At 49.2% G+C, this 21,920-nt stretch overlaps 1 protein-coding gene across 3 annotated transcripts; it reads right to left on the bottom strand.

The window, feature by feature from the left end:
* Nucleotides 1-17,445: 17,445 nt before the first annotated feature.
* NKX2-5 (NK2 homeobox 5) lies at nucleotides 17,446-20,683 on the bottom strand. Of its 3 annotated transcripts, none has more exons than XM_030822329.1 (2): nucleotides 20,081-20,683; nucleotides 17,446-18,853 (listed from the first exon to the last, which is right to left on the bottom strand). In XM_030822329.1, exons 1-2 carry the CDS (start codon nucleotides 20,412-20,414, stop codon nucleotides 18,849-18,851), a joined length of 339 nt encoding a protein of 112 aa, XP_030678189.1. In that variant the 5' UTR covers nucleotides 20,415-20,683; the 3' UTR covers nucleotides 17,446-18,848. The 3 variants fall into 3 exon arrangements, with proteins under 3 accessions (XP_030678189.1, XP_030678185.1, XP_003273292.2); XM_030822325.1 differs by having other exon boundaries at nucleotides 17,446-18,816; XM_003273244.3 differs by having other exon boundaries at nucleotides 17,446-18,561.
* Between the last annotated feature and the right edge of the window lie 1,237 nt (nucleotides 20,684-21,920).

Raw genomic sequence — 21,920 nt, 5'->3', positions numbered from 1 at the left:
AAAATGGCATCATTGTGTTGTAGAAGAATGTTGAGCATCATGGAAAGATGACTACGGTGGTGCTTTCTATGTGCAGGCGCTGTTCTTGATCCTTCATACAATCTGTAGAGGTGAGTACTATTATTAGCCCCATTTTGCTGTTGAGGAAACCCAGGCACAGAGAGGTTAAGTAAGCTGCCCAAGGTAATACAGCTGTAAAGTGGTACAACTGAGATTTGAAACTAACCAGTCTGGCTCCAAGCTCTCAAAGACATTCAAGATGGAAGACAAGCCTGTTTTTTTGTCTTGTTTTGTTTTGTTTTTCCTTTAATAAAAAAAAGAGGCCAGGGGTGGTGACACACATCCGTAATCCCAGTTACTCAGGAAGCTGAGGCAGGAGGATCACTTGAGCCCCACCAGAGCTTCCCCCAACCTCTGGCAACCACTTGTCTTTTTACGGTCTCCACAGTTCAGCATTTTCTAGAATGTCTAGTTGGGATCATACAGCGGCCTTTTCAGATGGGCTTCTTTCACTTAGTAACAGGCATTTAGCTTCCTCCATGTCTTTTTATGGCTTGATGGCTCATTTCTTTTCAGTGGTGAATACTATTTTGTTGTCTGGATGTTCAAGGAGTTCAAGACCAGCCTGGGCAACATAGTGAGACCCCATCTCTAAAAAAGAAGAAGAAAGATGATATATGCCTAGAAAAAGCACTGAAAGAGAAAAATGTTGCCTGTTTCTCTCAAAGTGGCATCATGGATAATTTTTATTTCTCTGTATTTTTCTAAATTTGCCACAATAAAATGTGTAACTTTGTAATAAGGAACACTCTCTGTTTTTTTAATAGACTTTATTTTTTAGAGCAGTTTTAGGTTCACAGCAACATTGACCAGAAAAGTACAGGCAGCTCCCATATTCCCATCCCCCACATTCCCCCAGCCCGCCCCACTATCAGCACCCCACACCAGAGTGGCACGTTGGTTACAATCCACAAACCTACATTTATACATCATTTTCATTCAAGATCTGTAGTTTTGGTTATATTAGGAGTTATTCTTGGTGTTGTACTAATACTATTTTCTTTTTTGAGACAGAGTTTTACTCTGTGGCACAGGCTGGAGTGCAGTGGTGCAACCTTGGCTCACTGCAACCTCCGCCTCCCGGGTTCAAGTGATTCTCCTGCCACAGCCTTCTGAGTAGCTGGGACTACAGGTGCACGCCACCATGCCCAGCTCATTTTTGTATTTTTAGTAAAGACAGGGTTTCACCATGTTGGCCAGGCTAGTCTTGAACTCCTGATCTCAGGTGATCCACACACCTCGGCCTCCCAAAGGGCTGGGATTACAGGCGTGAGCCACCATGCCTGTCTGGCCTACTAAAACACTTTATGGGTTTGGACAAATGTATAGTGACACGTATCCACCATTAAAATATCATACAGGATAATTGCCTTGCTCTAAAAATCCTCTGTGTTCTGCCTATTCATCTCTTCCTCCCCCCTAACCTCTGGCAACCATGGATTTTTTTTTTTTTTTTTTTTTTTTTGAGAGGGAGTCTCACTCTGTCACCCAGGCTGGAGTGTAGTGGCGCTATCTCAGCTCACTGCAAGCTCCGCCTCCTAGGTTCACGCCATTCTCCTGCCTCAGCCTCCCGAGTAGCTGGGACCACAGGTGCCCACCACCATGCCTGGCTAATTTTTTTTTTGTATTTTTAGTAGAGATGGGGTTTCACCGTGTTAGCCAGGATGGTCTCAATCTCCTGGCCTCGTGATCTGCCCGCCTTGGCCTCCCAAAGTGCTGGGATTGCAAGCGTGAGCCACTGTGCCCGGCCAACCATGGATCTTTTTACAGTTGCTATAGTTTTGCCTTTTCCAGAATGTCATAGAGTTGGAATCATACAGTATGCAGCCTTTTCAGATTGGCTTCTTTCACTTAGTAATATGCATTTAGATTCCCTCCATGTCTTTTCACGGCTTGATGGCTCATTTCTTTTGGTGCTGAATAATATTCTGTGGTCTGGATGTACCAGAGCTTATTTATCCACTCACCCCTTGAAGGACACTGTGGTTGTTTCCAAGTTTTTGGCAATTAATGAATAAAGCTGCTATAATTGTGTGCAGCTTTTTGTGTGGACCTAAGTTTTCAACTCCTTTGGCTAAGTAGCAAGGATGATGATGGCTGAATTGTATGGTAAGAGCACATTTAGTGTGTATTTGTAAGAAACTGTCAAACTCTCTTCCCAAGTGACTATATCATTTTGCATTCCCATCAGTCATGAATGAGACTTCCTCCTACTCCACATCCTCGCCAGCATTTGTTATTGTCAGTGTTTTGGATTTTGTCATTCTTGTTTTTCAAGAAGAGGAAGGAATCATGTCCCTGCCAGTCTCTCCTTGGGCTCCCCAGGGTGCACTTAAGGATTCCACGCCCCACTGGTGTCATACTGGTTGGCAGGGCCAGCTGGATCCTGATGTCCCCTTTTCTGGGAAGAGACCCAATGTCCAGGGTGGGCCCTGAGCTCCTCTCTGGCCTAGTTGATTGACCCAGGGGGGAAACTGGACCTAAGCTAAGCCTGTCAGCTGCTCTCTCCCAGTTACCCGACAGTGACTGGAGCTTCAGTGAGGCCACGTGACGTTAATGGAGTTCTCTAAAGAGGAGGGCTGTGAACTCCTCCCCCGGGGAGGCCTCTGGGCTGTGCTGATTCTGCATCCCCTAACCTTGCTGTTTGGATCCCCCTCCTTGGATTGAGTAGGATCCATTCAACAAATTCCTCCTTTTTGCTTGTTTAGCCAGTCAGGTTCTGTCATCTGCTACCCTAGAAATTTAAGCCATACCATTAAGCAATACCATTTCTTTCCTCCTTTCTTTTTTTCCTTTCCTTTCCCTTTCTTTTCTTTCCTTTTTCCTTCCTTCCTTCCCTCCCTCCTTCCCTCCCTCCTTCATTCCTCCCTCTCTCCCTCCCTCCCTCTTTCTCTCTCTCTCCTTCCTTCCTTCCTTCTTTCCTTTCTCTCTTTCTCTCATTCTCTTTTTTCTTTCTTTCTCTTTCTTTCCTTCCTTCTTTCTTTCCTTTCTTTCTTTCTCTCTTTCTTTCTTTCTTTTTCTTCTTTCTTTCTTTCTTTCTTTCTTTCTTTCTTTCTTTCTTTCTTTCTTTCGTCTTTCTCTCTCTCTCTCCCTCCCCCCTTTCTTTCTTTTTTTCTTTTTTTTTTTTGGTTGAGATAGAGTCTCACTCTATCACCCAGGCTGGAGTGCAGTGGTGTGATCATAGCTCACTGCAACCTCTGACTCCTGGGCTCAGGTGATCCTTCTGCCTCAGCCTCCTGAATAGCTGGGACCACAGGTGAATGCCACCATGCCTGGCTAATGTTATTATTATTATTATTTGCAGAGACGAGGTCTCACTATGTTGCCCAGATTGGACTTGAACTTCTGGGCTCAAGCAATCCCGCTTGGCCTCCCAAAGTGCTGGATTTACAGGCGTGAGCCATTATACTGAGCCCATTTCATATAACTAGAGATAAATGATAAAATATATAACAGCATTAAAAACCCCTCAAAATGTAGCATAATACTCTGTAATTAAGAAATAGTCCCCAAAGGGATTATTTCTTTCAAGTTATGAAAGACCCTTTAAAAACTTGAAAGAGCCTTTAAAAACACATGATGAAGAAGCGTTTTGTGTTAATATAGCAGTAGCCAGAATAAAAAAAAAATTCTTGAGGACTGTAGCAGAATATCATCATTAAAAATCTTTCTTTTAAATTCTTTTTTTTTTAGATGGAGTCTCCGTCTGTCTCCAGGCTGGAGTGCAGTGGCGTGAGCTGGGCTCACTGCAACCTCAGCCTCCGGGTACAAACTATTCACCTGCCTCAGCCTCCCGAGTAGCTGGGACTACAGGTGCGTGCCACCACGCCTGGCTCATTTTTTGTATTTTTAGTAGAGACAGGGTTTCACCATGTTCGCCAGGATGGTCTCGAACTCCAGACCTCATGATCTGCCCACCTTGGCCTCCTGAAGTGCTGGGATTACAGGCGTGAGCCACCGCGCCTGGCATCATCAAAAATCTTAATTAAAAAATCATAGTCTGTTATATAAATGTACTTGTAATTATACAAAATGACATATTAATAAAGTTTTTCATTGCAGCATCATTTGTAAGACAAAAATGGAAATAGTTTTAACAGGAACTAGTTAAACAAATTATGGTACATCCATGCAGTGAAATAGTATGTAGGTATAATAAAAGAATGAGGCTTCCTTTAGAAACTAATATGGAACAATCTCCAGAAATAAAATTAAGTAAAAAAAGGCAAGATGCAAAAACAGTAAGATGAAAATCTACCACTTATGTAGAAAGGGTAAGAAAAGAAATAGTTGTTTGCTTGTTTGTGTGTAAGGTATCTCTGGAAGTTTGCAATTTGTCACTGTATATCCTTTGACGTTTCCTTTGACGTTTTGTGAAAATTTTCAAAGCATATTTTTAACTGTTAGCTATACATACAGCATGAGGCACAAAACACACCATCACAGTTTTACTTACTAAAAACACATATTCACGGTTTTACTTAGTAATAAAGTAACACCCGTATAACAGCCAGCCAGGTCAAGAAACACAACCTTGCTGGAAAAATCTACAATGATTCAAAACCTCCACCCTCTTTCTGGACACTAACACACTTTAACTCCATTTAATTCGTCCTGACTTAGAAGTTATTGTTGTCTGATATTTTAATTCTAGCTTCCTGCAACCCCTGCCTTTTTTTTTTTTTTTTTTTTTTTTGAGACAGGATCTCATTCTGTCACCCAGGCTGGAGTGAACTGCTCACTGCAGCCTCGACCTCCCAGGCTCAGGTGATCCTCTCACCTCAGCCTCCCGAGTAGCTGGGAGTGCAGGTGCACGCCACCACACCCTGCTAATTTTTGCATTTTTTGTAGAGACAGGATTTTGCCATGTTGTCTAGGCTGGTGTCAAACTCCTTAAGCTCAAGGGATCCTCCTGCCTCAGCCTCCCAAAGTGTTGGGATTACAGGCATGAGCCACTGTGCCTGGCCAGCTTCCCCATTTTTAAACCCTACACTTTATAGTCAGGATTTGCTTACATTTGCTTACTTATGTACATCTATCTTTGCTTCTCATTCATTCTTCATTTCAGATCTCATGTAATGAGTGTATTATAATTTTGAAATGAATTAGTAACTAGTCACAAATTGATTAGTATTAATAATGCATATTAATAAAACATTAATTAATATTAATGTTTTAAAAATCTCACTTTTTAATTTCTAATATGATCAATCTCAAGAGATATAACCCACCTAAACAAAAGCTCTTTGGGGTCATCAATAATTTTTTATTTTTATTTTATTTTTATTTTTGAGACAGAGTCTTGCTCTGTCACCCAGGCTGGAGTGCAATGGTGCACTCTCGGCTCACTGCAACTTCTGCCTCCCGGGTTCAAGTGATGCTCCTGCCTCAGCCTCCCGAGTAGCTGGGATTACAGGTGTGCACCACCATGCCTGGCTAATTTTTGTATTTTTAGTAGAGACAAGGTTTTGCCATGTTGCCCAGGCTGCTCTTGAATTCTTGACATCAGGTGATCTGCCGGCCTCAGCCTCCCAAAGTGCTGGGATTACAGGTGTGAGCCACCATGCCTGGCCTATTTTTATTTATTTATTTTTTTGAGACAGTCTCCCTCTGTCACCCAGCTGGAGTGCAGTAGTGCGATCTTGGCTCACTGAAACCACCACCTCCGGGGTTCAAGCAATTCTCCTGCCTCAGCCTCCTGAGTAGCTGAGATCACAGGTGTGTGCCATCACGCCTGGCTAATTTTTGTATTTTTATTAGAGACCAAGTTTTGCCATGTTGGCCAGGTGGGTCTTGAATCCCTGGCCTCAAGTGATCCTCCCACCTCGGCCTCCCAAAGTGCTGTGATTACAGGCATGAGCCACCACTCCAGGCCCTCAATAATTGTTAAAAAATATAAAAGCTTCCTCAGACCAAAATGTTTGAGAACCCTTGACCTAGTGAAATTTTACTATTTCACAAGCTGGAAGTGATTGTTTTCAGAAGACAATGGGTTGGGTGGGCTTGGGGTGGGGAAGTCCAGGTCATCTGAATCTACTGAAAACAAGGATGAACATTTGAGTAAATGATGAAAATGTGCTTATTTAATCCCATAAATTTGGTTATAAATGCATTTCTGTACTAACTTTTGAAAGGGAGAAAGATGAATTATGAGTTGTTTAGGCACAAGGGTCATAATTTTTTCTGACAATGTTATGTTATATTGCTGCTCATTACTGTAATCCCAGCACTTTGGGAGGCAAAGGAGGGCAGATCACTTGGGCTCAGGAGTTCTAGATCAGCCTGGGCAACAAAGCGAGATCTCATCTCTACAAAAAGTTTAAAAATTAGCTGGTGTGGTGGTGAGCGCCTATAGTAGTAGCTACTCAGGAGGCTGACATAGGATTGCTTGTGCCCACGAGTTTGAAGCTGCAGTGAGTTATGATTGCACCACTGCATTCCAGCCTGGGTGGCAGCAAGACCTTGTTTAAAATGTTTATATATGTATGTGTATGTGTGTACATATATATATGTATGTATGTGTATGTGTGTACACATATATGTATGTATGTGTATGTGTGTACATATATCTGTATGTATGTGTATGTGTGTACATATATATATGTATGTATGTGTAGGTGTGTACATATATATATGTATGTATGTGTGTATGTATATATCTTAAGTGGAGCCTTCTGATTCTAAGTGAAGTAGTGAAAGTCCATGATTAATTTTGGAAGTGCATGTTAAAATTGTGAAATATGGCCAGGCATGGTGGCTCATGCCTGTAATCCCAGCACTTTGGGAGGCGGAGGCGGGCGAATCACCTGAGGCCAGGAGTTTGAGACCAGCCTTACCAATATGGAGAAAACCCGTCTCTACTAAAAATACAAAAATTAGCCGGGCGTGGTGGCGCATACCTGTAATCCCAGCTACTCGGGAGGTTGAGGCAGGAGAATCATTTGAACCCAGGAGGTGGAGGTTGAGGTGAGCTGAGATAATGCCGTTGCACTCCAGCCTGGGCAGCAAGAGTGAAACTCCGTCTCAAAAAATATCGTGAAATACAGTATGCTACATACGTACACAAAAGAGTATTATAGTTTGTAAAATTAGGTGGAGCTGAACACTTAAGACTTATGCACTTTACTGTAAGTTTTACCTCAATTAAAAGTTAAATAGTAAAATAAAAATAAAGAGCATGTATATGTCTAGCTTAAAGAATAATAAAATGAACATGAGTACCCATCACCCAGACCCAGACAAAGACAATAACGTGCCCCACAGCTTCTATTGAAATCTCCGTTCCATTGCATTTTCTTTCTCTCTCCCAGAGGCAACCACTATCTGAATTTTGAGTTAATCATTCCCTTGTTTTTCTTTATAGTTTTGGAATCCAGGTGCACATCCCTAACTAAAACATCTTTTTGTTTCGCCTATTTTGACTATTATGTAAAATAAATTACATTGCTTATATTCTTCAGTGACTTGCTTCTTTTGCTCTCCCTAGAGCATTGATTCATCTTTGAGATTGATTCATGTTGTTGAGTGTGGCTGTGGCACTTTCATTTTCACTGCTGTATAATATTCCACTCTGTGAATTTCCTACAACTTAATTATAACTTTGTCCAACTGTTGATAGGCAATTTGGTGATTTCAAGGACATACTCTTACACTCAAGGCTGTTTCGAACTTCGTTACTTATGTCTCTAGGTACCCATATACAAGACTATCTCCGGTGTATATTCCTAGAAGAGGAATTGCTGGATCTTGGGTAGGCTCGTATTCAAATTTACTAAGTTGTGCCAAACTGGCTTCTAAAGTCTTTGTCCTCAGTTACACACCTACCAGAAGAATTCCCATTGATGCCTACTCTCTCCCAATTCTAATTTTTGCCAATCTGATATACGAAGTATATTGTCTTATCATGACTTTTTGTTTTTCTAAGTAATAACTAGAGTATATTTTTTATATATCTTGGGGCCATTTGTACTTCCTTTTCCTTGAAATCCCTGTTCATTTCTCCTGCCCATTTTCCCCCTTTCGGTAATTTGTCTTCATTCGTTTATTCAGCAACAATTTTTTCTAAGCTCCTACAAGTGCCAGGCCCTCTTTCTGGTGCTTGGGATATACATCTTTGAACAAAACAATATGTTAGATATGATAAAGTCTAATGAAAAAAAAACACATCAGAGCAAAGTAGGGCTACCAGGAGTATGTGCATAGGAATGCAAATTAAAATAGGGTACTCGGAATGGGCCTCAAGATAAGGTGACATTTAGGTAAATACTGGAAGCAGATGAGGAATTCACCAGGCAGACATTCTGGGGGAAGGACATTCCCAGCAAAGGGAACAGCCAGTGCAAAGACTCTGAGGCAGGAATTGCCAGGCATGTTGGAGTAACAGCAAGGAAGTCAGGCTGGAGTGCAGTGGCCAGGAGAAGTGTTAGGATTTCACGATATATTCTGGTGCTAATGCTTTGTTGGCTATATGTATTGCAAATATTTTCTATTTTGTGGCTTGACTTGTCTGTTCACTCCTGTGGTGTCTTGGGGAGTATGGGTTTAACTCCAGGGCTTGAGTGTAGATTTTTAATTTTAATGTAGTCCAGCTGTTCCTTTAAGGTTTGTGCTTTTTGGAGTCATGTTTCAGTAATTTTTTCCTACCACAAGGTCATAAAATATTTTTCTGTGTTGTCTTTTAAGTGCTACATAGTTTTGCTTTTCACAGGTGGGTCTTTAACCTTGATTTGATCTTGTGAATGATGTTCTCTCTCTCTTTCATTTTTAATCTTATGGAGAACCACTTATAGAAAAGTTCACCCTTTCCCCACTGAACTTCAAAACTACCTCTGGGCCAGGTGTGCTGGTTCATGCCTGTAGTCCCAGAACTTTGGGAGGCCGAGGTGGGAGGATCCTTTGAGCCCAGGAGTTCAAGACCAGCCTGGGCAATGTGGCAAAACCCTGTCTCTGCAAACAAAAACAACAACAACAATAAACAATAAACAATAACAACAACAGCAACAAAACTAGCTGGGCATGGTGGCGCGCCTGTAGTCCCAGCTACTTGGGAGGCTGGGGCAGGAGGATTGATTGATTCTGGGAGGTAAAGACTGCAGTGAGCTGCGATCATGCCATTGCACTCCAGCCTGAGTGACAGAGCAAGACCCTGTCTCAAAAAATTTCTTTTAATAAAAAAACCAAATCTCACCTCCCCCAAAACAAAACTAACCCTTTCATGGATTGTATATGTATACTTCTGATTCTAGGCACTCCATTCTGTCTCACTGGTCCATTTTTCTGCTCTTATGTCAGTATCACAGTGTTAACTACCATAGCTTTACAAGCCTTGTTAACTGATAGGAAAGAACCCCCCACCTCATTTTCCTTATTTCTTTATTTAAGAAAGTCTTGGGGGTGGGTGCAGTGGCACATGCCTATAATCCCAGCACTTTGGGAGACTGAGGCAGATGGATTGCTTGAGTCCAGTAGTTTGAGATCGGCCTGGGAAACATGGTGAAACCCCATCTCTACTAAAGATGCAAAAAATTAGCCAGGCATGGTGGTATGCCTCTGTAGTCCCAGCTACTTGGGAGGCTGAGGTGGGAGAATCACCTGAGCCGAGGAGGTTGAGGGTGCAGTGAGCCAAGATCAGGACACTGCACTCCAGCCTGTGTGACTGGACTCTAGGCACGGTGGCTCACACCAGAAATCACAACACTTTGGGGGGCTGAGGTGGGAGGATTGCTTGAGCCCAGGAGTTCAAGACCAATCTGTCAACATAGGGAGAACCCACCTCTACACACACATACACACACACACACACACACACACACACACACACACATATATTAGCTGGGCATGGTAGTGTGCGTCTGTGGTGCCAGTTACTCAGGAGGCTTAGGTGGGAGGATAGCTTGAGCCCAGGAGGTCGAGGACACAGTAAGCCACGATTGCACCACTGCACTCCAGCCTGGGTGACAGAGTGATACCCTGTCATCAAAAAAAAAAAAAAAAAAAAAAGAATAATTTCTTGGCTATTCTTAGATCTCTACACTTCCATGTGAAATTTCTGTTCAGCTGTGACATTACAGAATACACAAATGCACTCTTAGCACTTTGATTGAGAGTGCACTGAATCTGGAAAACATTTAGGGATATTTCAAACCATCATCGATTTATTTACATTGTTTAAGCCTCAAATCTTTTTGAAAGGCTTTTGAAGAGTTTACACTAGGTGGTTAGGAAATCTGGATCATGGAAAGATGTGAAAATAGTCACCAGAGAGAACAAATATGGTGATAATTAAGCATCAAATTTGCCTGGAGTTGGGGGAAGAGGAAGCTATTCTTTTTAATTTGTAGGAAGAGGCTACGCATGATGGAGCACCTGTAGTCCCAGCTATTTGTGAGGCTGAGGTGGGAGGATTGCTTGAGCCTAGTAGTTCCAGCCCAACCTGGACAACAGAGCAAGACCCCATCCCTAAAACAATTTTTTGTAAGGAGAAAGCTAAGCTAACATTGTTAGCAATACATGTTTGCTATTGCTGAAATTGCATGGGAATTTATGAAGGGCCACAGAAGGACAATAATGAATAATGAATGGTTGCATTAATTGAAAATGCAAACTCCTTTCCATATAGCCTCTTATTTTATTTTTTATTTTTTGAAGGAAAATTTGTATTGTTTTAATTATTTTTATGTACAGAAAACTTAACAGTGTACATTTAACCCAGTTTGGTGGCAAGATCTTTAGCCTTTGCCTTTTCAAGCTTGGCGATGTGAACCACAGACTTGGGACCCAGGACACTGCCTCCCCAGTGACGGCGGATCTCATCGTATCTGTCGTTGTAATTGGTCCTGATAGCTTCCACCAGCTTAGCCAAAGCTCTTTTGTCTTCTGAGTTAACCTGTGTGAAGGCGGCAGTAGTGCAGGTCTTCCTGTGGACTGACTACACGTCCCGGTCTTGCCTTCCCCTTGATAATGCAGTAAGGGACCCCCCTTTTATGACACAGGGCAGGCAGGGAGACAACCAGCTTAATGGGATCCACGTTGTGTGCAATCATCACCAGCTGAGCTTTCTTGTTCTCTACCAAAGTGGTGATGGCATTAACTCCTGCTCAAAGGACAGATGGTCTCTTAGTAGGGATGTCCCCTTTGCCAGCAGCTTTCTTCTTGGCCTGGGACAAAAGCCTCTGCTTCTTCACTTGCTTTGTCTCTGGTCTGTACTTGTGAGCCAGTTTAAGCAGCTGAGTAGCTGTTTGGCGGTCCAGGGCCTGGGCGAACTGGTTAATTGCAGGAGGCACTTTCAGCCTATAGCCGATTATTTTAAAGATCTCACCTAAAAAGCTGAGGGCAGAGAAAACCAGTCAGGGGCAGGGGGTGAGGAGAGTGCTGTGAGGCTAATATGAGCCCATTTCAAGATGTCTGCTAAGCTGGAGTTCAAGATAGGTGAGGTGAGGATAGTTTAGGGTATATTGGAAAGAAGGGCATTTGGTGATGGAACTTGGCTTGGCTACTTTCTAACTGCAGGAATAGGGAAAGTGACAAAACTTTTTTTTTTTTTTTTTTTTTTTTTGAGGCAAAGTCTTACTCTGTTGCGCAGATTGGAGTGCAGCTGGAGTGCAGCAGAACACTCATAGCTCATTGCAGCTACGACCTCCTGGACCCAAGTGATCCTCCTGCCTCAGCCTCCTGAGTAGCTGGGACCACAGGCGTGCACCACCATGCCCAGCTAATTTTTTGATTTTTTTGGAGAGACAAGGTCTACCTGTGTTGCCCAAGCTGGTCTCAAACTCCTGGGCTCAAGCAATCCTTCGCCTCAGCCTCCAAAACTGCTGGAATTATAGGCATGAGCCACCGTGCCTGGCCCAACAAAATCTTTTTTTTTTTTTTGAGACGGAGTGTTGCTCTGTCGCCCAGGCTGGAGTGCAGTGGCATGATCTCGGCTCACTGCAAGCTCTGCCTCCTGAGTTCACGCCATTCTCCTGCCTTAGCCTCCTGAGTAGCGGGGACTACAGGCGCCCGCCACCGCGCCCGCCAACACGCCCGGCTAATTTTTCGTATTTTTAGTAGAGATGGGGTTTCACCGTGTTAGCCAGGATGGTCTCGATCTCCTGACCTTGTGATCCACCTACCTTGGCCTCCCAAAGTGCTGGGATTACAGGCGTGAGCCACCCCGCCTGGCCCTGACAAAACCTTTTTAAGGCTCACTTTCTTCTTCTGTAAAATGAGCTCCACAATGAACAGCAGATTTCAAAGCTTCAGTGAGCTCACGCAGAGAGCCTGGCATACTATAAGCCCCCAAGGAGGCTGGTTTGCTCCTAGTCTGCTTCCTGCAGGACTCCGGTGTGGAGTTTAGGATCTGGGTAGAACAAGTGGCCTGTCTCAGAATATTCCTCCCAAATTGCTCTTCTCTCCAAAGCAGCACTGGCAGTACCTGAGCTTCACAAGCCACAGGGATGGACAAGCCACAGGCATGTCCCAGAGTCCCTCTCCCAGCCTCCACCATTCCACTTTCCTGCCCGGGGTCCCCAGGGCTGCCTGGCTTGTGCCTCAGCCACTGGATCACAGCAAATACACAGAGACCCTGAGATAGAAGAGCAGGGACTGGAGAGGGGAAATCTGACTCCAGTTTCTCGCAGGCCCTCAAGAACTGGAGCCCGGGCAGTCTGGGGCCTCTGCTGGTGGCGGTTGTGGTTCTCCAACCTGCCAAATGATGAGAATCATCTGGACACCAATGCAGTTTTGCAGGCCCTGTCCCTGGGGAGTCCAGTTCAAGGGAGCTGGGGCAGGCAGGGGTTTGGGTTTGTCCCGGCCTCCAGGCAGTTTGTCTCTTCTGGCAAGCTTGGCAGCTGCTGAGAGTGGGTTGAAGAGCTAGGGCTCTCTGGAACCATCTGGATTCCAGCACCAGCTTCCCCACTCCACACTACTGGAGTGGCCTCAGGTAGGTGATGTTTTTAACTTCTCCGGGTTTCAATTTCCTCCTTGGAAAATGACAGAATGAGATTTGCAGGGTAAGCATTTAGCCCTGGGGCTGGCACAAAGTAAGCAACAACAGATGTTAGGCAATAATCCATACTGTGACTCCACGCAGCTGTGGGCTGCAGCAGGGTGAGGAGCCCATGGTGATCTGAGGGTCTCGCCCTCGGGTCTCCTCACTGCTCACCACTGGGGTGAGCTCTCCTCTGAGTTGCAGCAAGAGGGCCAGGCTGCATCCCCGGAGTCCCAGCTGCCACCATCCCGTCTGAGACTCCTCTCAGGCTCAAAGAGAGTAAGATGTGTGCTTCTCTGGTAATTTGTTGTGCCTGGCACATAGAACTCATTCAGGAATTGTTAGCTAATATCATGTCTGTACTCTTTAATGGACAAACATTTCTTGGCGCCTACTCTTTGCCAGTCCTGAACTGGGATGGGACCACACTACATACTGGGGCTCTGGAATCAGCCTGCCTGGGCTTGAACTCAAGCACTGACACTGACCAGCTGTGTGACCCTGGGCAACGTACTCCTCCTTTCTGGGTTTAAAATGAATCCTTCATCTGTTTCCTCACGAGAACCCAGAGGTATAAAAAGGGATTAAATGGGTTCACTTGTAAAGAGCTCAGAACAGTGCCTGGCACGCAGTAAGCTCTGTGAGTGATAAATTAAATGCAGGCCACAGGCCGTTTCTCCAGGAGCTCAGCCTGGTAGGGGAGTCAGCAAGGCTTAGAGGCCACAAGGCTGTTGCCTGCGGCATAGAAGGGCCGGGCCTGAGCCCGGAATGCTTCGGGGAGGATGCGAGGGGCGGGCGCTGCGGGGAAGACCGTGCTACTACTTCGGCGCGGGCCCGCCTGAAGTTTCCGAGTCTACGGTGAACCCTGCGGCTTCCGCGCGTCCTTTAAAAGTGCACATGTACCCTAAAACCTAAAGTATAATAAAAAAAAATACAGGTATTTAGATACGCAACGTGGCGTCGACTTAAGGTGAAATCTAAACAAAATAAAAGGACGGGAGCTATTCTGATTTGGCCGAACCTGTGCCTGCGGGCTGGGAATGACCCAAGGAAACGAAGGGACGGCGGAGCCAGTGCGGCGGGGGCCCGTGGGAGGCAGTGGCCTCGTGCTGGGGACCCCCAGCCCCGGCCCGCCTTTGCCGGGAACCACCGAGCTGATTTTTTTCCCTTTCTTTTTAAAATAAACCTACCTTCCTTCCCCGATTTTTTTCCTTTTAATATCACTTTATCTCCAAATTTTTTTTTAACTGCGGCGTGTTCTTGTTCGATTTTAAAAAATACTAAAAATAAAATGAGTCCCCTAGGTGCCTCCCTGGCGCCCTGGGCATGGAGAGCTCATGCCTGCGCCACCCTCATCTCCGCTGGATTTGCCACCTCGGAGGCGCCCCACACTTCTTTGTTTTGCTTTTCTCTGTGCCGATTGAGTTTTCTTACCCTGAATGCATGTCGTTTATACAATTAGCGCTTGAAAACAAAACAAATATCACCGATATAATTGGGGTGGGGGTCGCCATGTAAACACGGGGCGTTGTTAGTTTAGGATACTTCTGACCCTGTCCCGGCCTGAGTCCTCGCTCCCTGACTCAGCACCCACGCGGGAAAGCCTCGCCCCAGCCAGGCAAGGGCAGTCCCTGCCGCCTCCTTGAGTTCTGACATCTACAGCTTGCCCCATCATGAGGCTGGATGTGAGGCCTGAGATCCTCACCCCACTGGCAAGAGTCTGGGTTCCGCTCAGCGCGGCCGGGAGCCAGTCTGGCTGCATCTTTACTGGAGAGACATCCGCAGTGTGGCGGGCTCTGGCTTCAGCAACACGCTCCCCAGTATGTGTCCTGTGTGTTTCCCAGCTCCCGTTCCCGCTTAGGGACTGGATGATCTTGACCACCCACGTAACCTCCTCAGTTTCCCGGTCTGCAAATGAAGATGGGTTAGGTGAGAGAACTCCTGTATACACTTAGCCGGGGGTGCTGGCATTTGGTGAGCCCTGGCAGATGCCAGCCAGCCGTTGTTAGCCTTCGTGAGTGCCTTGGGAAAGCTGCAGGAGATCCTGGGTCACTCAGCTGGTCCCCGAAGGGAGAGTATGACACATAAAAAGGGAGGTATCATGGAGAAATCCTCGTGGTATAAGGTTAAGTGAAATAAATATTCTTTCTAATGTTACTGCAGACACCTGTAAGATGAAAAAGGCCCACAGGAGTGCAGGACCGAGGCCACAGTGATCTGGTTAAGAGCAAATGTGGGTCATTTCGGATAGAAGAATTTCCCAGTTGTGTGAGTTAGGCCGCCTGCTGGGGCTGTGGGCTGGGGCTGCCTAGCAGGAGAGCACCATCCTGCTTAGGAGATGGTCTGACAACCTGGAGGAGCCTCAGCGTGTCCCTCTGTAAGACTGAGATGGGAACATGTTAGAGACTTGCAGCAGGGTCACAGCAGGGTCGTAGGCCCAGGAGGCAGAATGCCAGGGCTGAGCTGGTCATCCCGCTCCCGCTCCTGATGGCCCTCTCCAGCTGCCAGCTGGCCCGGACCTTCAGATCCCTTCTTCTACTCAGCCAAGCCTTGAGCACAGCCCTTTCCTCTTCCTTCCCACAGCACAGCCCAGAACACTGCGATGGTAGACTGCCTGCACTCCACTGCCCTTGTATCCTACTGTGTCCAGTGGTAACACTGGGTATAGACAGTGGTTGTACTAAGAACCTCCTGGCATCCTCCCCTCTTCCACGGGCGTGTGGCACTTACCCAGAGAGACAACGCAGGCACTGTCGGGGCTGCATGGTTCCTGGTGAGGCAGTAGGACAGCTCCTGGTTGTGCCAGGCCAGCCTGGCGACTCTTACTGGGAGTCAGGGGAACCTTGAGAAGCACTCAGTCCCTGGCTGCCACAAGCAATGCTTTGGCTGCGTCAGGGAGCTCTCAGCTGGATGCCCCAATGCCCCAGGCCTCCAAGTCAGTGCTTCCTGGGCAAAATATCAGACAAACCCATATCCAGTGAGAAAACAAATCCTCAACTCCCTCTGGCTTTGGTCCCTTTTAAAGACGCATCTTAAAAAGATCCCGTGTCAGTTCCTCAGGCTCTGGGGCTGGTGATAGAGGAGCTGGAGGTCAGGTCCCAGCACCTGCTGACTGGCGATCCTGGATGGAGCAAGGTGTGTTTGTTATCCTCATTTTACAGATAAACAACAGCAACCACCAGCACCACCACCACCACCAGCACCACCACCACCACCAGCACCACCACCACCACCACCAGCACCACCACCAGCACCACCACCACCACCACCAGCACCACCACCAGCACCACCACCACCACCAGCACCACCACCACCACCACCAGCACCACCACCACCACCAGCACCACCACCACCACCACCAGCACCACCACCACCACCAGCACCACCACCACCACCACCAGCACCACCACCGCCACCACCAGCACCACCACTGCCACCACCACCACCAGCACCACCGCCACCACCACCACCAGCACCACCGCCACCACCACCACCAGCACCACCACCGCCACCGCCACCACCGCCACCGCCACCACCAGCACCACCACCGCCACCGCCACCACCACCGAGGCATGCAGTGGGCAAGTCCCATAACAAGCAGGGTTTAAACTTGATTTCACTGAGCCTCAGTTTTCTCATCTATAAAATCAGGACAGTAGTAACATTTGTTGGTCAGAACTATGGTGAAATTAAATGCCCTAAGGAAAGGACATCAGTAAGGTTAGGGCTTAGGGGCTCCCTTGACCATGTGAATTTATGGGGCCTCACCGCAGCTGGAGGTGAGCACCATCTGCAGGACACCTCTCTGGGGTCCAGCCTCGCACTCAGTCCCACGGGCAGCTGATGAGGCCCCGGTGTGGCATCTGGGGGCATCTGAGGAGCCTGAGAACACTTGACAAGGGTTTGGGTTCTTGGCTTTTCCATCTGTAAACAGGCTAAGGAGTTCTTTTAAGTAGGATGATCACAGTGCTCTCCAGCTACAGAGGGCCCAGGTTCTTTGGCTGTCCATTTAATGCCCAGTGTCTGGAACCGTGCCTGGCACACATTAGGATTCAAGGAGGGGAGCTTGGGAGCACAGGGAAGGCGGTCTCTGAAGTGACGCATCCAGAATTTAACCTGAGTTAGATTAGTACTGGCTATTTGCTCGCAGGTAAGTCATTAAACCTCTCCGGGCCTCAGCTTCTAAACTTTAAAATACGATTTTTTTTTTTGGATTATTGAGGATTATATGAGACAATCTCAGAAAGTGCCCGACACGGAACCAGTATGGTTCCAGCAAGAGTTAGTTTTTATTAGTATCAATGTTATCAATTTGCTCAGCGAATGCCTGTGCCTGAGATCTGAGACCAATCCCGGGCGGCCACCTCTCTCCTGTTTCTGAAGCGCCGCAAGCTGAAAGAAGCACACGTGCGGGGTCAACGCACTCTCTTTAATGGAAAGGGGATCCTCATTTCTTACAGCAATAGGTAAAAACATAAATACGGGTGGGTGGGTGCGTGGGCGGGCGGCGGCAAGATAGCAAAGGCCCGGGCGCCCGGCCCTGGCTCGCGGAATGGGCGGCCAGATCTCAGGCCCCGCGTGCCCGAGCTCAGTCCCAATTCACTGGTCGTTCCATCGGGGGTGTCCATGGACTCTCGGAGGGCACTCCTGGGGGGACAGCTAAGACACCAGGCTGCAGGATCGCTCACTGCAGGCTACATAATTGCCGCCACAAACTCTCCCGTGCGCAAGAACAAACGCGCGTGGGACAGAAAAAGTTCCTAGGTCTCCGCAGGAGTGAATGCAAAATCCAGGGGACTCAGGGTCATGTTGGGAGCCCCTTCTCCCCCCGAAGAGTCAGGGAGCTGTTGAGGTGGGATCGGTCAGGGTCGCGCCACGCGGGTCCCTTCCCTACCAGGCTCGGATACCATGCAGCGTGGACACAGCCGAGTTGCTCTGCGGAATCCCGGGGCTCTGAACCGCATTCAAGTCCCCGACGCCGAAGTTCACGAAGTTGTTGTTGGCGGCGGCAGTGGCCGGCTGCGCTGGGGAAGGCCCCGCGGAGTAAGCCGCAGTGCAGCTGTAGCCAGGGCTGCAGGCGGCGCCGCCGTAACCCGGATAGGCGGGGTAGGCGTTATAGCCGTAGGCATTGAGGCCCACGCCGTAGGCAGGCGCGTAGGGCGCCGAGTCCCCTAGGCATGGCTTGCCATCGCGCACCAGCACTGGCACCGCGATCCTGCGGGCAGGTGGCGGCGGCGGCGGGGGCAGCCCCACCAACTCCAGAGTCTGGTCCTGCCGCTGCCGCTTGCACTTGTAGCGCCGGTTCTGGAACCAGATCTTGACCTGCGTGGACGTGAGTTTCAGCACGCTGGCCAGCTGGTCGCGTTCGGGGGCCGACAGGTATCGCTGCTGCTTGAAGCGCCGCTCCAGCTCATAGACCTGCGCCTGCGAGAAGAGCACGCGCGGCTTCCTCCGCCGTCGCGCCCGGGGCCGCTCAGCGTTTTCCGCCTCTGTCTTCTCCAGCTCCACCGCCTTCTGCAGCGCGCACAGCTCTGAGGGGGAACAGAGAGGCAGAGAGACGCTTGGTAAGAGCGGCTTGAGCTACGGAGCGCAGCCGCACAATCATGGTAAGGGATCCTCGTGGAGGCCACTGTGTCCTGCCTGGAGCGCCCAGCTGGCTGCGGCTCACTCTGCCAAGTGCACTGGGAGCCACCGACACGTCTCACTCAGCATTTGTCGAAAGTCAGGCTGGCTCAAGGCGCTGGAGAACAAAACGAGAGGTCTCTGCCCTCGGGGCAGTTCACACCCTGGTGAGGGAGACAGACGGTGACTTAAAATTTCAGGCTGCAAAAAAACCCAAAAAAACAAAAAACAAAAAACAAAACCAGGTGATGCTCTGGGGTGAACTGAATTAGGGCTAGTTTGATTTGAGAAATTAAATGAACAGAGGCCGAGGCCTCACTCCTAGGGACGGTCTTATCTCAAAATTAAGGAATCAAGAAACAGAAGGCCAGGGAGTGTTGGTTTGGTGATCGGAGGCTCCAGCCTGGCCGCAGCAGGGTTTGCGCAGTGTCCAAGAAGCCACGGGTGGGCAGGCGGCCTCGGAACCTGCCTTGCTGGCTTCCTCGAATTGCTAGCGATCAGTTTTAGCCGCCGTGCCCGCCCGAATTTGTTCCTAGGCCTCTGCTCCTCAACAAGCCTACGAATTCTCTCCCGGCTCTCAGCGGCCCTTCGCCCAGCGCCTGCGGCCTCCCGGGATTCCACAGGCTCTTGCCTTGGGCTGGGGGGTCTCCCAGCAGGCCCCTTTCTGCAGCGGGGCCGGCCTCCCTCCCCGATCCTGGGATGGCCTGCGGGATGATCCCGCACTCATCTCGTCCACTCCCCTGTGCCCGCGGCAGCGCAGCATTTCCTAACTTTTCCACGAGGGAACTTCTCCGCCCTCGCCGCGCCAGGAAGTTGTGCTGAAAAAATAAAGCGAAGTCAGATTCCTGAGGGTCCACAGTATCCCATTTTAAAATCAAGGACCTCGATCCCAGACTCCACTTTCCTGGCGCAAAGAAGGAAAGGCCCCAGAAACCCGGGTCGCGGGCGGGCTGCAGAAAGAAGGTCCAGGACCCTTCTCCGATTGTACGCAAAAGCGTGTCTGGTGAGTAACATTTCAATTTCTGTTTAGCGGTTCTCATCAGATCCTTAAAAAGATCCGTAAATCCAAAGCAGATTTAAAAACAGAGATTATCTGCTTGTCTCTCTGTTCTGTCTACCATAAACCGATTTCTCAACTTCCTACCAGACCCAGGAGCAGAGCCGAAGCTGCCCGGGGCTTTGTTAGGCCGGGGGGAAACGTTTTTTGGTCTCTTGCTTCTGATCCTTTCAATCCGGCATTTCCTCTGAACCTCCGATTGGACGCCGGGCGCGGGAGCCTGGCGACACCACCAGGCATCTTACGTTCTGAACCCCCCGCCGGAGCCCAGCCCTCGGCCCAGGGGCGCGTGTCTCCTCCTCCTGGCCCTGAATTTCTTGGGGACGAAAGCGACCCAGGAGGGGAGAAGGGGACCTGTGTTTCCTCCTCACCTTTCTTTTCGGCTCGAGGGTCCTTGGCTGGGTCGGGGTCGCTGTAGGCACGCGGATAGAAGGCGGGGGCGGCGGGAAAGGCAGACGCACACTTGGCCGGTGAAGGCGCGGGGCCCAGCTCTGCGCGCAGCTCTGGGAGGCCCGGCGCAGCCGCCTCGGGCCCGGCGTAGGCCTCTGGCTTGAAGGCGGCCAGCATGCAGGAGGAGGGCGCCAGGGTCGCCTCCAGGCGCGCAGAGAGCTCTCCGGTGGCAGCCAGGCTGCGCTGCTGCTGCTCCAGGTTTAGGATGTCTTTGACTGAGAAGGGCGTGGGCGTGAGCGCAGGACTGGGGAACATGGTGGCAGCGCCAGTCTCACAGCGCCAGGTGGGCGGCAGAGAGCGGCGCTGCCCACGGCCCCTGGCAGCTTCCCTGCATGGTGCCGCCGCCCGCCCGCGCACCCGCCCGCCAGCTCTGGATGTGTTCTGGGCAGCAGGTAGCGCTGAGCACAAGGGGCAGGAGAGGCGGGACCAGGCCAGAGGAGGGGGACTCAGCCTGCCATTGGGCCAGGGGCCTCGATGACAGGAGCGATGAGCAGTTTCGTGTCACCTAATATAGTCATAAGGCTAAAAAAAAAAAAAAAAAAAAGCCCCGCTCAGCTTTTTTAAAGGGGCCACGACGCATTTGCAAGGGTCTCCTTTTGCTCCTGCAGCCTGCGTTTGCTCCCTAATGTGAGCCTGAAAAGCCTACCAGAGGCATGCAGAGTCAGGCCTCTGGGCAGGGCTGGCTGGGTGTGGGTTTGAAGAAATATTCGTCAGCACCCAAACCAGAATGGAAGAGAAAAGGATGGGGTGGGAAGCGGTGGGGAGGGGAGTGATTTGAGGAAGGCCTTATTACTGAAGGTGGTGGGATGAGGGAGAGTCTGAATAGGAAGAGAAGCCTGGAGGACAGGGCTGGCTTTGGGGATAGCAGCAGGGCGAGATTCTGGACAATTCGGGGATTCTGTTTGGCTTGGCCTACAGGGCCAGTCATGCCCCAGGCTCTGAGTGCTTCTGGGCGAGTCAACGAAAGTAAGGGCAAGGTGAGTGATGGCCAGGTGGGGTAGGAGTTGCTGCCTCCTACAGTAATGTTATGCACAGCACAACTCCAGGGGGCATCAGTCACTGCCAGTACCCTCCCAGGGAAATGCCTCTCCCCTTAATAATGAAATAAATCAGGAATCCCAGCTGGTAAGCTCAGCTTCCCAGGAGACACCTGTCTTGTGGAGTGCCCCAGCTACCAGCCACCTTGTTTCCCCTGTTTGGAGGCCACCGATCCCACCTCCCTCCTTCCCGTGCCCTCCCTGCCTAGCAGCAAGGCCCTCAGGCTTCTGCCAACCTCGAGGTTTCAGGGCCCTAGCCCAGGTTTAGCTCTCAGGGAGGCAGGGCTCCTCTGAGCCCAGCTAGACCAGGATTTCTCTGAGGCCTCTGGGCCGGACTCCGAGTGGGGCACCCCTGCGGCTCGGTCAGGCACGTGGGGGAAGGGAAGGGCAAGTGGGGTGATCGTGATCATTTTTAGCCCAGGGTCAGTAGAGTAGGACACAGAAGTCAGACAAATCTGCCAGAGTTTCGGGAGCGCCAGCTACATGGCCAGATCCTGCCCGGGTGGTCTCATTTCTCTGGGTCCCCGCACTCCTTGGGAGGTCTGATGAAAGCTTGGGGTCTTCTCCATTCCCCAGAACACTGCAGAGAGGAGTTTTATTTTGCTTTCAATTCAGGAGTCCGGGCAGGCAGAGCGGGCCCAGGTTAAGGACGCCTTCTAGAGAGCTGGGGATGACAGGATTTGTCAGTGGAAAAGCTTTGGCTTCTCACGGCCCTAGCTGGTGC

This window comes from Nomascus leucogenys, chromosome 2, assembly GCF_006542625.1.
Source record: "Nomascus leucogenys isolate Asia chromosome 2, Asia_NLE_v1, whole genome shotgun sequence".
NCBI classification, from domain to species: Eukaryota; Metazoa; Chordata; class Mammalia; order Primates; family Hylobatidae; genus Nomascus; species Nomascus leucogenys.
The sequence above is the reverse complement of the archived record's forward strand: the minus strand, read 5'-3'. Positions and strand labels throughout refer to the sequence as shown.